The following is a 17,169-nucleotide window of genomic DNA, read 5'->3' on the forward strand; positions in this document are numbered from 1 at the left end:
ATGTGAAGGCCACTACTATCAGAATTCATTTATGTCCTTGATAATTCTTATGTTGACATTTATAAAACCACCTGGATGTGTTCACTTGCATATTGTCAGAGGCAACTGCAAATCCAGCCTTTTCTTACTGTCCGTAAAAACCTGCTTTTCCTCTTGGGACATAAAATCACAACCAGAAAAATTGACCATTCCTAAAAGAAGCTAGACCTCAAAAACCCTACAAAGTGGGATATAAATTCTTTTACTGTTTAATCCAACTTGTCATACTGGCTTACACTAATTTAACCAGCACCACTGTGTATTCCCCCTGAAATACACCGCCAGTGAAACTCTGTGTTGACAATGTGTATGGTCCCCCCGCATCGACCAGGTTGCCACTTATCAACATGCAGGGGAGATCCAAAAAGTGAATTAAAGAAGTTAGTAAACTTATTTTCTTGCCAAACACAGTTTTCAGCTATTTGTGTACATTTGTCCCTGGAAGTATTATTGCAAGTATTCACTTCTGTTTCCATTTGTAACCGTACCACTGGGAGGGGCTCCATGGCACTGTTTTACCACTGACACACAACAAACTAACTCTGTGGAAAGTACAGCAAAAGATTTGAGCGTATCCAGCAGTCCTGGTCCCCTAAAAACATATTTCAAAGGGGTCTGATTTTCACACAAAGATGTTCAGCAGTTTCTGGAGATGTTTCACCATTTATAGATGCACCAGTTTTACTGGCTGCTTTCCATTTACCTTACATGCCAATATTTTGACAAATGCGGCACATGAAATTATATTTTTTCCATGGCTCCCTAACCTCATTCCTCCCCAGACTTATCTAACGAGATACACTGTTCTTAGGAGATACAGGTCCCACAATTGCTGACAAATTTGCATCTTCCAGTCAATGAAGATAGACTAGACTATAGGTAATTTCTCATTAGCTACATCTGTTTTGTCTTATCTGAAATTACATACGTGCCTTCAGTGTAAGCAGTAATTAAATATGAGATCCAGTCACTGTCTGCTTCCTCCGGATTCCTCTGAGACTTCTTTCTAATGATTATCAACACATATGGCACTGGCTTGCTCCACTTTAGCAAGCACCAGACCCAGATCCAAACATTCATATAGGTGCCACGTGCTCCAAAGACTGACAGATGCTCTTAACTTGTTTTTTACAACCAGCAGACTGAGTGCATTATGCACAGCTCAGCATATGGCAAAGCATATTTTTGGTATTATTTCTGAAATTATATCTTCTCTCAGGCAATGCACATATCTCAAGACCATGGATTTTTATGTGAACCCTAGATTCAACCCAACTTACTTCCTGCCCTTAGGCACTTGAATCACTCCTTGTATAAGGAAGACAGTCATTCTTACACAGCTGCCTGAACTGGTGATTGTAGCAGCACTCATCCTGTAGATAGCAGTGTAGTGACTTCAGGTCTTGCCCAGGAACTGAAAGACCTGGGTTGTGACATGGTTGTGACCCACAACCTCCAGAGCACAGAACAGAACCTGGGACTTACATGATGGACAAGCCATGAAGCCATTACAGAGAAAAAGATGAATGACATGATTATCATCATCCTACCCTTCTCCTCGTCACACATTTTTGAATTAAAATGGTTGTGGTTTCTCTGCTCTAAGTGGATCACAATATCATCAGTAGATGCCAGTTATATTCAGAGCATGTGAACCGATGAGAGCACTTGGTACAGAGACACCTGATCTGTGAATCCCACATGGCTCAAGAGGACATAGATTAGTCAAAATGGTAGTATGCAGACAGAGCTTGAGTAACTTCACTGGAAAAAGCTAATAAATGCTCAGGCATCCAAATTTGCCCTAATTTATAACAATTTTTTTTCTTACTCACATTTTTTTAAAAGAAGAGAGGCCACTCTCTGTACAAAACATAAACGGGCTTAGTTACATGAAAATGTAAAAGGATTGGCTCTGCAGGGCACATATATCAGACAGATAACAGGCAGCTGGTGACTTGCAGTGGGTGACACAGAGCAGTAATATTAAGCTCCTGTTCTGAACTTCCCCACAAAGGAGGCTCAGCCCAGGGCCTGTAACAGGAGCCTATGACAACCGGCTAAGGTAAGCATTTAATGTTGACTGTTACGAACGTTACATACAATAACCTCTCTGAGGGCTAAATTGACCTCATCTTGCTTTTCTTCAAACCCACAACAAAACTTCGATAGGTGAAAATTTTGATGAATTAGATGGGGCAAGAGACAAGAAAAGGCAACATCTGTTATACCCAGCAATAAGGGTATCATTCTTACAAAGGTTCTCACTCACCCACACAAAGCCTATAATTAGACACTGTGTGGGCAGGTCCACACCCACTGTCGTGGGACTAATTCCAAGTGAAAAGAGACAGTGGCAAGCAGGATTTGACAGGGAGCTGGCTGAATGGAGCTTGAAAAGCAGCAACCTTTTCTGCATTCAGAGTGGTAAGTGGCTGAAAACTTGGTAGGGTTTTTTGGGCAAGCGTCCTTAACTAACTGCTGGTTGGGGCTGGAGGAGCATAAGGACTCCTGCTTAGAAAAAGACGGGCTGAACAGTATGGTCTGAGTCAACAGGCAAAAAAGCAAATGACAGCACTCAGAGGGATCCTGAGGAGACTCTGGCAGCAGCTACAAGGCGTAAAACATTTCAATTCCAGGAAACCACAGTAGGAGATGAGAATTTCTGGGCTGTGATAAAGTAATGCAGCTAGGAAAACAGGGCGGATTCAGCAAGACTAAGGTAATTTAAGACCAAGTACATCCCAACGTTTTTAAAGGAAGAACAAAATGACAGTATTTGCACATGGAATCTGAATTAAAAAAAAAAAAAAGGGGGAAGCACATGAGACCAAAACAACAGCTGAAATGAAAAAAGAGGATAAATGAGGCTAAGAAATTAAGCATTATTAGGAGTACTTCAAATTTAAAGAGAGAATGGGAGCAGGGAAGAATTACAGAGATGTTACGTGGAAGAATGTGGGAAGCAAGAATTTACCATATAGAGAGGCTACCATATAGAGAGAAACTTGAACTACTCATCAGCAAGGGTTATTCTGCACTTCAGAAATGTCAAAAGGCAAATAGTGTCGGTCTTAGAGTTGACTAAATTTAACAGTAGCCTTATCATGAAGAGGAACAGTGAAGGTCCTCCTGGAAAGACAGACAAGTGGCCAGATGGTGTCTACAAGTCAGCTGGAGGCGCCCTAATTGGCACAGAATTGGCATAGCCACTTACCCAAAACTAAATCATGTGTGTTGGGTTTTTTATTACGCTTGTAGTCAAATTAAATGATCATAATTGTCTCTGTAAACTTAAATGTATGAATACCAGCATAGGGTCAAGGTCAATTATTTAGGAAATCAGAGCAGAGACTGCACAAAGTCCTGAAACGGGAAGCCAAGGACTTGTTATTTAATAGATTTTCTTTACTATTATCTCACAATTTCTTTAGATTGTTTAGCATTTTTAAGCAACTGACCTAAACGCCTTAAAAGCCAAAATCTACAGCATCCTCCAATGATGAAGAAATACATGTACAACTTTGCATACTTACTAACCTTCTATTGGAGCTCTTCCCACATTAGCCACATCAAGAAAAGAATTTGCATCACTGTTCTGAGTCATTATTTCAGGTTAATGCCCTAGTCCACTGTTTCAGGTTCAGTTTAAGAAGTCAGTAGATACTCAGAAGACTCTATTATCCAGACCAGACAACATACATGAGCCCTGCCTTGCTTTGGTTATTGCTTCATATTGGGTGGTTTGGAGGAAGGAAAGCTACAAAAGGTTCTGAACATCTTCACTCCACTACAAAAAATTAATGTTAAATTAATGTTAAATTTGTGGGTTTCAGAGCTATTCAACTAAGACCAGCTTCCTCCTGGAGAACTTCACTGTCCCTAAAAGCTGATGAGCCAGCAGGAAGGGAGACTGGCTAATGCCAAGATGCTCTTTTGCTCATTGCTACTTGTTTGTGTTGAAGGAGAGCCAAAGATCTTTATCCAGAATCAGGATCCTACTATGGGCTATTTATGGGGAGGAGCTGGAGATGAAATGAAGTCTTTTATCAATTAAGCCAATGACTCTGCTACCTGAATTAATACACTATATCACCAGCACTTTGTCCAGTACTGTGCATACCGGTTTGCATTATTTGATAGTCCGGATAAATACTATGTCTGAGCTACCAAACAGGGACTGTGCCTAGAAAAGATGGTATCCTTTATATACTTATAAAGAATGGGATAAACAACAAAATCACATTCAAATCAAGCAAACAAAAAAAAATCATAGTATACTTTCATGTATTTGCAAATGTGTAAATACGTGATGCCCTTTATGAGGCCTAAAGAAACTTGTAAATTTTTTTGCCTTAGTTGCTTTTACCGTTTTGGGTTATGTTACAATGCTTGTGTCTGCAATTAGCAAGTGTTATCTAAATGCCTCAGGCTAAAAGCCATGCAAGAATTTGCTGAGAGAACAGGAAATTTAACCTGTAACTTCCATACCCAAGGCTTATACGCTAAACTCTGGATGGCTTCTTCTCCTTTGTGTTACCTTTACACTGTTAACTGAGCACTGTGCCAACCTACTGAAAAATATGAAAGGCTAAACCAAAACACTAGAAAGACAGAACTAACAAAAATATTCCCTGTTTAGGGAAAGCGCCAGCGTGGGAAATATAGGAAGTACGGTTGGAATGGTAAGGCAAGAAGAGACAGGGGGAAAAAAAGTAGTGAAAATGAAAAAGACTTGAAAGAAGGTAACGAACTTAAACTTCAGTACTGAAGGGGGAAAAATAGACTTGAAAATTGGAAAGACTGCATAAGACTGAGGGGACAGAAGATGCCATGCCTAGCTCTGTTGACAGAGGAAAATGAGCTAGCACTGCATATTACTGCAGAAGGAGCTGGTCCTGCTCTGCTGCTACTCGCTTTGAACACAATGATATTAACAAAGGCTGTTCCCCACCTCAGCATAGGCTGCTGAGGTGACATTTTAACTTCCCACTTGGTTTCTTTGAAACACAGGATGAGGAAGTGGAAGGCACTGTCTAGGTCATTGGCCCTCGTCCATGCCACTTCTCACTCTCACATTAAAATATGTTAAAACTCCATCTTAGAACTAGCTATATTTTTTTGCCCTGTGACTCCAGCTGCATGTTTATTTCAGAACATACTTTGCTCCATTTTTTCACGGCTACTTCTTGTTCCACCACTACTGCTTTGTTTGAGCATCACTGCCACTCTTCTCCTCTCAGCTTCTATTTTGGTGAACAATCACTTACGCTCCAAGCTTTTGTACTCCTAGTCTAAAAAGTCCTCTCTTCACTTCTTGCTCTGCATTCCTTCTTTTCCATTCTCATGACGATCCCAGAAGACTTTATCTCAACCTTTTCCATTTTCTCAACACCCCTCTTGAACCATGCATGCAGCACCAATGAAACCTCTGTACTCTTTAAATAACACCCCCATCTATATATTGAATACAATATATATACTGAAAATATTATTCTCCCAACTGTATATGTGGAAACAACAAATAAAGAGTTCCTTGGCACTTCAAAAGTCACTAGTAATCCCTTAGCAAGACTTCAAAAGCCTTTGCTTCCTCAGATGTGCACCTCCATTCTGTGAGATGTGCACTGTGACAGCATTTACATTCCCAAACAATAAAGAATAATCCAATATTCATGACCTGTACTCTTTATTTACTAATCCCTTAGTCTGGATGTCAGTATTTTTTCAGTATGAGCTCATGTCTAGCAATACCACTGTTGAAAGCCAGCACACAGTGCAATGTCAGGATTCCCCTAAAACCCTAATCAGTGATCATCCATCGTGAGCAGTGAGTCACTACAGGGTCAAAAAGCACAGCTAAAGAAACATGATCACAGGTTGATCATGATGTGACGTGATGGTGCACAGTAGCAAGAACTGTATTTGTAAATTCAAAAGTTGCCTTCTAGTTCTTTGCCATTATAGCCTGAGATGAAATACTTACTCAATTTTTAATCTACTTAATCCATGCATTTAATTTTAATCTACTTAACTATTGTAATATTGCATGTCTGTAATTTTAATTTCTTAACCAAAATGTCAAGTAGCAGAGCAGATCTTATTGAAATCCAAGTATCATAAGACTTATAATGTTGATCTTATAAGAGTGTCAGGTTAGTTATGTTATGTAACTGAATTCAATTATAAAACTTAATCTTTTAACAGTTTTTCACAATTTTTCTTTCATGCCTGAGTACCCTGTGGAGACTTTCATTGTTCTGCCTCAGGCTGATATTGGACTGAAACTCCACAGGTCTGAAATTCCTCAGTCATTCATCCTATTTGGTTTTTTTAACCTGTTGGAATATCAGTTTTCTTCAAACCATGTCTCTGTAATTTTCTTAGTAATCAATAACTTGCCAAAAGTTATTTTTTTACAGCTTTTTATTCTTCAATGAATCTCAGCTATGAGTTGCCAAAGTCCAATGATTTAAAACTACATAGTTCCAGCAGCTGTTCTACAGCAGATCTAGAATTATTGTCTGGACAGAGTATCACCATCGATACTTTTTTGGGTGGGGTGAACATCAGCTGGTTTTGGTAAAGAGAGAAAACAAAAAGTGTAAACATTTCACTTCAGCTGTATCTTTGTCTTTTACCCAAATTTATGTATGCAAAAACATTGCATCTTTGTAGTTCTTTCATACCTGAAATATTCCTTCTTAATTCTACTGGCCATAAATGTACATGTTGGCATTGCTGTTTTCCTTATGACATCTGGGTGATTTCTAGCTATTAATTCCCAGTTACCAATACTCCCTTTTTTTGTCCTCTCATATTTTTCAGTTTCTTTCACTTTATCAAGCTGGCCTGTAGTTTTTTAACCTCTTTTCTATTTTTTTTTCAGCATAGAGCTCCCCAGTCTTCATTAAAGAACACAGTGACCATTCTGTATCCTCTTACTACTCACCAGGGAGATAGAGAAGAAGGGTGGTAAGAGAATGGTGAGTAAAATCATTCACAATTAGATAAATTACATATCTTGTTTCAAATTTAAAAAAAAATAATAATCTATTTACTGTGGTGAGATTACTAGGTTTAAAATACTGATAATTAAAAACCCTGCGATTTGGGCTTGCTTCTCTTGAATAAACTGTGTGTGCGTGTTTGTGAGCACGTCCTCAGGAAGGTGTGTGGGCACAAGATTAGAAAAAATTTCTTCACTGAAAGAGTGATCAGGCATTGGAACAGGCTGCCCAGGGAAGTGGTGGAGTCACCATCCCTGGAGGAGTTCAAGAAACGTGTAGATGTGGTGATTTGGGACATGGTTTAGTGAGTTAGGTGGTGTTGGGTTGATGGTTGGACTTGATGATCCTTGAGGTCTTTTCCAACCTTAATGATTCTATGATTCTATGATTCTGTATGTGGGACTTAAAAATACACTGTTGACAGTCATTATGCAGACTTTCTCGTATTTCACAGGCCATCCACTAGTGGCCTGTGAATCACAGGTTGAGCAACAGTGTCTGGAAGGTGACTTGATGGCCTGTTGTGAAGGACAACTACTGCTCCAGTGTAGGTTTTATACATTAGGATGTTAGTCTATGAATACTTGCAATTCTTTTTTTCTGAGTTGAACAGCAATTTGGCAATATTTAGTTTTGTTTCAGAAGGGCATGTCCTCTGCACATTAAGAATAACAACTGAGCGTAGCGTTCAGCAGCCTTCCAGCCAGCAATACTGGCTAGGCTGAGATCACATTCACAAACAAGTTGTTCCAGTTCCTCTTGTTGAGCACTAAGCCTCCTAAATGCATAGTGAAATAATTTTTCCCCCCATCAAATTGTATGCTGCCTCAAGTCTTTTTACAAAGACAGAAATTCTTAATCTCTTTGCAATCTTTTGGTTGTCAGATTAACATACACCGACACAGAAAACCTATCTCCTATCCAAACCATAGCCCTCTTAATAACAGAATGAATCAATATTTCACACACAAAGAAAGTTTTCTGCATCTTTCATCACTTGCCTAGCATTCATTTCCACTTTCTGCCTTCAAAGGAAGAATCTCTGACAGAAAACTGTTGATCAATCCTATTTGGCAACAATCTCCCACATTTTCTAAAATCACTACTCACAAGCTGACTTTCAGATTTTGGGTTTGAAAAGAAATTATACTGTTCCTTCTGCCATAGCATTCCCACCATGGTTCTCGTCACAATGATGGGTACTTCTTGACAAGATACTCCAGCTGAACAGAGGTGTTCCTTTGGCTAATGGTTAGAACCTCTCTGCTCTTGTCTGCCACCAGCTGCTTAGATTAACGCCTGATCCTTTTCCCTCCTGCTCTTACTGGCTGCCAGACTTCCTCTCTGCTTTCCACTCTCCCTGAGCAGCTAGTTTTCTTCTCTGATGACTACATCAGCAGATGTATTAGAACTGGAAACACAATTGTATTTCCAAGAAATTTCATTATTCCTCTCAGCTCTGCACTTTGCAATTCCAGTTCACTGCTTAGATATTCAGCCTTCCTCCTCTCCCCAACCACATCAATAACCAGCTGTTACCACAGCAGGACTTCAGAGGTGATTAGAGAGTGCTCAGAGACACACTCTCTATGCTCTGACCTATCTCTTTTGGTTTGGTTAGGAAACCACATCATTACAGCCAAGTAATCCAACTTCCAGCACAAAAGCCACACAGGTGGCTCACACATGCCTCTCCTGTCCAATATCTGGCAGAGAAGCTTCAAGGAAAAATTCAGTGAAATTCCCAATTGTTTCCTTTTTTTTTCTGAGCATTTGGCAGTGTCAATTGCCGTTGCAGCACTGTTTTTTTTTTTGTTTGTTTTGTTTTTTTTTGCTTTCTCACATTGACAAATCCCTTGGAGACAGTTTCCCACATAGCAAGAGTATACCTACTAAATTTACCAATTTTTCTTGATTACTTCTAATGAGCTATCTCAGTGGCCAGGGGTGACAGCTCAAAAATTTTTGCTTTACAAGAAAAGCAGCATGTTGAAAATGGGAGATGGGTGCCAGAGGAAACACCTGGAAGAAGGGAAAATTGAGAACAGTGGATGAGGCAAATGGGAGGGAAGGAGAACAGTGAAACACATGGAACCCTGCCATGAGAAAGCCAAGTGAGGAAAGTGTAGAGGAAAAGAATCTGAATAAAGTCAGAGATACAAAGGTACAGAAATTCAAAGAGCCCTGGATAAAATCAGCACAAACCTCCTGAAGATGCTGTCAAGCATGCAGATGTTACCAAGTTTACCAAACAACTGTCTGTTGTACCACACCTCCTACCTATCTCCTCACAGCTGGCAAAAGGCAGGACCTCGTGATTCAAGTCACTCCCTCAGCAGCCTGCATGCCGTACTGGTTGTGCAAGAAATGCAAAGAACAGCAAACCTCGGTGGAGGGGAACGATCACCTCCCTCATTCTGCTGGCAACCCTTCCCAGGGCAGCCCAGGATGCCACTGGCTGCCTTTGCTGCAAGGCCACGTTGCTGGCTCATGGTCAAGTTTGCGTCCGTCAGGACTTCCAGTTCTTCCTCTTTCTGCCAAGTTGCTTTCCAGCTGATGGGTCCCCAGTGTGTACTGGTGTATAAGGTTATTCCTCTTCAGGTGCAGGTCTTTGCATTTCTCTTTGTATTACACTCTTTTTAAAAAGGACTAATAACTCTAAATAAAATGGTTAACCTGTATATTCAATTTGCTTTAGGTGTCTGGAGTGTGGATTATTGCATTTTATCTCCTTGGCGCAGTAGCAGGTGAGACACTATATCTATAAAAATTACCACCAGAAAGTGAATTTAGCTGAAATAATGTAAAGAAGATGATGACTGGTATTTTCCTTTATGTTGAAGATGTAGCATGAATTGTGTGTCATTGTAAGACAGTCTATTACTCCTCATAGAACTAATGCTAAAACACTCTGCTTTGTTTAAATTTTATGAGTAAGAAGACAAAAGACATAACTCTGTGCTGAAAATTCACAGAGAAATCCAATCATTTGTCCTACTTCCATCAAGACAGTGCATGAGCTGTCTTTACATGACTGCTGTATACAAAGAACCTCAACAACAGGGTGCTTCGCACAACAGAGTGCTAAAACATAAAAGTTGAGCATAAGTGAGCAAGAAACCTGTTTGATCTAGAAAAAGCTACTATCTTGAAAGAAATTATCATTTCATTCGCAGTACAAGGTTACCACGTAGATATCCTTTATTCCTACAAGCAGAGACACAACACTTCGGAGTAGGAAGCATGCAGGAGCAATTCTAACGAGCACTTCTTAAAAGATGTTTTTTTTAAGAAATTGAATTGATCCTTTGCAAGGCTAGAAAATGCTGTCGAAACAATGTCTGGGTCTTTATTTGGTTTATCCTAAAACTATTTAGCTCCCCTCCAGTTACCTGCTTCAGGCAATATCCATTCACATAGAATGAATCTCAGTTTTGAAATTAACCATAAAATGAAATTCTTAGTTTTCTGCTCTTCAGACTGCTGTAGTCTCAAATCCATCACCAAGCATCAGAGTCCATAATATAAACAAGTTTTTTCTTCTACTTTAGGTAAAGAAGTTTGCTACGACAGGCTTGGCTGTTTCACAGATGACCCCCCCTGGTCTGGAGTACCGGGGAGACGTCTGACGGGGTTGCCTGACTCTCCAGAAAGTATGAACATCAGCTTCTCTCTGTACACCAGAGAAACAGGAAATAACTCACAGGTGATAATTATTTTTAACATAAAGAACTGACTAAACCTACAAAAGTTTATTAGCTTGTTAAAAAGTCCACCTCAGTCACCACAGGCAAATAAGTCAGAACGAGAAGACAGTTTGAAGGTACAGTAATGAATGTATTTTGGGGTAAAGCATTAAAAAAAAGGTGTTGTGAATGAAATGTAGGACACAACAACTTTCCTGGCATTTTCCTGTGCAAGGATATGGGTTATGACAGACTTTTTCACGCATTTAGGTCTCTGAGGAAAGCTGAAGACTCATGAAAATAAACAGTATTCAGACAGAAGAGCAAATTCTGATGGCTCACAGGGATGCTGAGCTAGGAAGATATTGTGACTATTAAAAACAAAAGTCTGAAAAAGACTGATTTTATGCAATTTCCAAACACACATTGTACTTTGAAATCAGAGTGATTTTACACTCTTACCTGTCTCCCTGCACCCTGAATATAAGACAGAACTACTCAAGCTGCTTATGCCCTGAAATACTGAGCAAAGCAATACAGAGGAACCTTGTAAGATCAGGAGCTGGGACCACAACACTTCAGCAAATCCTTATAGAGCTGCTAAATCCATTTCAGGCTCACAAATCTAGTGTCCCCTGAGGGATGTTTAGGATTCCTCTGGCATGAACTATGATGCCATCACTGCCATTGCAGCCATCATTGCTTACAGTAATCCTGGTTGCCACGCTCAGAATCCAACTCAGGCTCTCTAAGGATAAGAAGTTGTACCTGTAATAAACTTTCATGATCTGCAGAGCGGGGTCATGTGAGCTCACAAGAGACATTCAGCAGCAGGTTACTCAGCTCTTCTCTTGTTGATAAAATGAGTCAAAATATATCTTGCACTATTTCCCAGCCACTGAACTTAAACGTATCTATGATCCAGGGCACAGCCCTTCCACACCCACACTGCGTGAACTCACATGACAGACCCTGAGTGTGTCTGAAAACAACACAGACAGTCATATATCATTCTCAGAGAAAAACAAAAATATATAACTAAGCAGTTTATAGCAATGTGTGATGGTCAGCTTCACCCTTTACTGCACACAGTTCTTGCATGAAATTCCTTCAGTCTTTCTGGAGTAGCTAATGACAAAAACAGGCATAGAATCACCTATTTAGAAAAAAAAATTAAAAAGCTGTTGCTTAGATGCAGAGCAGCACACTGGAGCCAAAGGTCAGGTCAGTAAAAGGGCAAGCTGAACTAAGAGACATGGAGTTGGTGGGCTGCTCTCATCCGACTCAGGCCAACAGGCATTGTGCAACACTGGGGTCTTTAGGTTGCTTCATGTTCCACGTAAGGGGGTTCTGCCTGCATTAAGCAAAATAGATAGGAGCAGCAGGAACCATGTAGGCACAACTTCTTTGGAACCCACAGTGGAACTGAGAAATGTGAGATACAGGGGTCCCCAAGTTCCAAGAATCAGACTTTGTCCATTCAAAGTAGTCCCTTGAGTCCTACAGAGAGGATGAGCCAGCTGACTTTTTTTTAAATGTTTGAAAGTATGAATATATAAAACTTTATTTTTTCTTTTTTACACACAGGTGGTCTCGGCGATAAACTCCTCAACCATCCAGAACTCACATTTTTCCACACGTAGGAAAACCTCTTTCATCATTCATGGATTTGGCAGCACTGGAAAAAAAGGCTGGGTGGTAGAAATGTGCTTGGTATGAGAGAGTATCCTCTGATTTCCATCAGCAGTTGTAACTACAATCTGTCAGTATCCTTTAGGAGCTAATGTTCATCTTCCATTCTGCGATTCATTAGGTAGTAGCAGATACCAACCAGGAAGTAAATTTCACAAAAGCCAGAATGTTCCTACGTGGAAGGTGCATCATAGTCAAGGCTTCTTGCTCATCTCTGATGTTATGCTTTCCTAGAGCATCTCCAAACCCTACAGATCAGGCCAAAGCAGTAAACTGAACACAGAGGTCTCCGGCCTCTATGCCTGTGTCAGAATATTGGATTAAACACACTAATTCCTTGCTTCTCCCATTAGCAGCAACTGAACCATCCTTCAGTCACAAGTTCTCACTAAGTTGTAAAGTTCAAATTTCAGTCTACAAATACCATTCAGGTTCACTGCTACTCAGTTCTAAAAAAAAAAACAAAAAAACAAAAAAACCAAAACACCCAACCAACCAAGCAAACAAAAACGCCATGACCAACAAACACTACACCACCACCACCAAAAGACCCCTTTTTGTTTGATTACAGAGTACAATGAAAAAATATTTCAAATGTGAAAAGTGGAAGTTACCAAAAAACCAACAGAGTGTACTGTGTCGATGACAGCCTTGGCTCTGATAGATAAGCAAAATCTACCCTGGTTTCTGCTTCTTCCACGCAGGCAGGGAAAAGGACAGGATAGAAAAAGACCACCACTGAATACTACATCACAGATCTGCAGTATTATTTTTGTTCATAAATCCATGACAGTTTTTAATCTAGACTATTAAATTCCCAATTTTTTTCAGCTGAAAGCAGCAATTCTGTCTTCCTCTCCACACTACAGACTTATGGTGCCTACAGGAGAGGAGGGAGTCCAGGATTCAATGCACTATTGCTTCAATCTTCTGCTTTCCTAGTCATTCACCTTCAGCTGTTTATCATGGATTAATTTTCATTTCCACTCCTTGTTCTTTCTCAAACCTTAAGTGAGCCTCAGTCACAGAAAGCTGCAACTGCAGACTCTAATACATGATTCTTCCAGTGGAAAAATCACTGATCTCTGCAAGACTCTGACCAGTGCCAAAGTGACCAATGCACCAGCTTTCTTTGCTGAAATAGAAACTTTCTACCCTACTCCTCTACTCCAAACCTTTCCAGTCTGATGTGACTTTCTCAGTTTTAAAAGCACTTGGTAAATAAGTCTACCTCCTATGCTACCCAGGTAAACTATGTACATCCCTCTAAGAAAGTCACATACTGCATATAGTAACTACTGTGCAGGTGTGTGGCTTTTCCAAATTATTTCAAATCTGTATACAAATGGCTTATGAAGTAAAATATTTTTATTAATATCTTTCATAATTGATACTTTTTGTATGAATGACTTGTTATATTCTGTTTTGTAAGAAGATACATGTTTCAGTGTGGTACAGGCTAAAGTGAAGAGTCCTGTTTGGTAAAGAATGAGAAATTCCACGGTTATATTACCCTTTAATGTTTATTCTGATTTAAGTTGAATCTCTGTTTGTTGTTTTGTTTCTTTAAATACTTTGTTTTATGTGTTCCCACATCAGCTGTTACTGGAAGTGGAAAATATCAACTGCATTGCTGTCGATTGGAAAGAAGGTGCAAAAGGCACCTACATCAGTGCAGTCAACAACATCCGCGTCCTTGGGGCTGAGGTTGCTTATTTCATAAAAACTTTACAGGTAAAGGACACAGCTTTACCACCTATGATTCTTAAGTGGATGTAGTGGAGTTATGATGCTGCTGCTTTGATATTGAACCTGGTCCAGTATGGTCAGCCAGTGCTTCAGGAAGAGCTGTACAATGCCTGCAGTTGAGATCTAGCTAAATATACTAATTATCAACTCTGTACGGACTTCTCACAGACACAAAAGATGCAAATTAAGCTAATGTGGTTGAAAATAGATGCCAATTAATTAAAGACCAGTAGGTGGCAACATTTCCATATGATGATAGAGGCAAGAAGACATTCAATGGAAATGAGACAAGGTCTATGAGTTCAGTGCCTACAAGTTTTGCCAGCATTATATACCTGTGCTAGAAGTAAATTAGTATCTCAGCTTAGCACCGCTGAAATGAGCAGGAGCTGGTTCACTCCATAATACCATATTTGCTGTCTACAGGCACAATAAACCGTTGAGTTGCCTGCTAGTTGTGAACTTCGTGCTCCTGAAGCCAGGCATTCGTATTTACACATACAGTGCAGAACTGCTCGATTGCAATGTTTGAGTATCAGCATTTTCTGATGACTTTAGAAATACTCATGAGTACTTAGAACTGCTGGAAATCAGGTTCCTGCCTGGCTGTGGACTTGATCCTGGTCAGTAGGTGTTCATCCTAAAGTGCTGCAAGGGAGAGTTCAGAGCTCACAAAGCAAAATGCCAACTTTGCAAGCACCTGAATATCAAAGAACACTTCCCCAGAAACTTCTGGGTACAGTCTACAGTTTTCAGCTCAGAAATTCATATCTAGCCTCGTGCATTTGCTTCTGGATCTGTCTTCTTTTGGTACAAAGCCCAGGTCACTTGAAGATGGGTTCAGTTTCTCATTTAATGTCTTTGTTACTGCATCATTTGTAGTCCAGACCTCTCTCCCATTATAAAAATGCGTAAATGGTCCTTGGACTTTCTTTTATTTTCCCCAAATTAGAAACTTCTTGAGTTTAACTTCAGGAAAAGTTAAGCTGCATTGGAAGTACTGCAGTAAAGCATATTCAGAGCAATCTGCTGCTTAACAGTAAAGGTAGACAGGCTGACAGTACAGATCTACTTTTATTTTGGCACACAAAACAAAACCAAACTTGGCATAAAAACCTCAAGCAATTAGCAACTAATCCTTGTCTTTAGTCATTACAAAACCCAGCAAATCCTTGGATGAAATGTGACACCTGCGTGCAGCCTACATGTTGATTAATCTCCATTTCCACCCTCAACACATATGTAATATCTCAGCAGCGCAGGTCTTGTACAGGTGACGCTTGGCAAAGAGGAGAATGAATTTTGCCCCGCCTAAGTTTGTCAATGAAAATATTATTGAGCAATATGATCACATATTCTAAGTAGACACATGGAGAACAGACATGTGATAAAAAAAGGCTCCATGATAGAGTAAATATAGAAAACATAAGATCATTTTAATGGAAGATTAAATTAGGGATCCATCCAAATGGGAAAGATGGTTCATATTTTGTCAACAAGGGTAATTGAATACAGTAAACATGCGCCAACACTACAACAGTGAATCCATCATCACCATGCATTTAGAATTCTAGATGGATCACTTTCTGTCAAGTCTTAGTGTAATTTAAACAATAATTAACTCAAGGGACTTGCACCCTGTTCGCTATGCAGGAAGTCAATCTAGATGTTCCCAAAGGCCCATAAAGTAAGACACCCTCTTTGCTTGCTATTGAAAGCCTGTGTTCTTGTCTCCCACCACCACAACCTTAATGATCAGGAACTCTTCAGATATTCCCCTTGTGAAATCCATTTAATTGGCCACAGCCTGGGAGCACATACTGCGGGAGAGGTGGGAAGAAGGATCCGGTGCATCAGACGGATAACAGGTAGGCTGTTCACCGAGGTGCAGAGCTAACATAGCATGTTCCTAAAGGAAAGCAACTTGCAACACACCAGTCTGTGGACTGGATTTAACTATTGGCAGTGCTGGAGACGCCTTGCATAAAAACAGGAAAACTTTATGCCTCTCAGAAACAAGAGCAATTATTACATCTTCTTTGTCTAGTTAGGTTAAAAATTCTTTAGTGGAAGACTTTAGTAGAAGGACAAACATTGTTAGCATGTTTGTAATGTTACTGTCATTCACTGGGTTATATCAAGCCCTACAAAAAGAAAAAGCAACATTCCAAGAATCCTTAGCTTTTCCTATTTGTAAAGCTTTACAGGCCAGCAATAAGCTCACAGGTAATAAAATGCCTCCTTCATAGTAACATGATGCCACTGTATAGTCTATTGGAAAATATTTTACTTCTGTTGAAATATTTGCAGAAAGGTTCTCAAAACCATGTTATTGCACATTTTTTTTCACTTTAGCCTAGAATTCACATCATTATTATTCAATGTGCCTCATGCATTACTGAATATCTAATGTTGTAAGTTCATAAAAGACATATTAACAAGCCCAACACTTCTCTCCCTTAACCAATAAATATGGGGTTTTTTTAGGCTTAGATCCTGCTGGGCCCTATTTTGAAGGTACTCCTCCTGAGGTGAGACTGGATCCTTCAGATGCAAGCTTTGTGGATGTTATTCACAGTAATGCTGCTCAGTTGGCTACCATAGGTAAGTGTTCACGTGCAAGTAAGTATCTGCAGGTATGGGCACGTCACCAAGACACTGACATAATCACATGTGTATCTCAGGGCTTGGAATCTACAACACCACTGGTCACCTGGACTTTTATCCAAATGGAGGAACTGTGATGCCTGGATGTGCCAATTTAACTCCAAAGATGAAACAAAGTGATTTTGAAGCTTCCATTGCAGGTAAACATACATCCCCAGCATGCAGAGTATTTTATTTTCATTCAACGCTGAAGTGTGAACTGTGAAAGTAACTGTCTGCTTGGGAGAAAACAGCAAAACAAAATTGATTTTTGCCATTTTACTCATAAATTAGAAAAGGAAATAAGAAACAATAATGGCTGGATCAGAACTTTGCTCCCCAAGGGA

General features: G+C 39.8%; 1 protein-coding gene across 1 annotated transcript in view; it reads left to right on the forward strand.

Annotated features, from left to right (window-relative positions):
* Positions 1 to 17,169, forward strand: part of LOC104470958 (pancreatic lipase-related protein 2-like) — a 29,610-nt gene that overhangs the window by 8,029 nt on the left and 4,412 nt on the right. The window contains exons 3-9 of the mRNA XM_010086093.1: positions 9,748 to 9,796; positions 10,601 to 10,755; positions 12,323 to 12,448; positions 14,027 to 14,161; positions 15,936 to 16,044; positions 16,664 to 16,780; positions 16,861 to 16,983. Of these exons, the coding sequence (XP_010084395.1) occupies positions 9,748 to 9,796; positions 10,601 to 10,755; positions 12,323 to 12,448; positions 14,027 to 14,161; positions 15,936 to 16,044; positions 16,664 to 16,780; positions 16,861 to 16,983 (814 nt within the window). The remainder of the gene's footprint in view (positions 1 to 9,747; positions 9,797 to 10,600; positions 10,756 to 12,322; positions 12,449 to 14,026; positions 14,162 to 15,935; positions 16,045 to 16,663; positions 16,781 to 16,860; positions 16,984 to 17,169) is intronic.

This window comes from Pterocles gutturalis, unplaced genomic scaffold, assembly GCF_000699245.1.
Source record: "Pterocles gutturalis isolate BGI_N339 unplaced genomic scaffold, ASM69924v1 scaffold46500, whole genome shotgun sequence".
Classification (NCBI taxonomy): Eukaryota; Metazoa; Chordata; class Aves; order Pterocliformes; family Pteroclidae; genus Pterocles; species Pterocles gutturalis.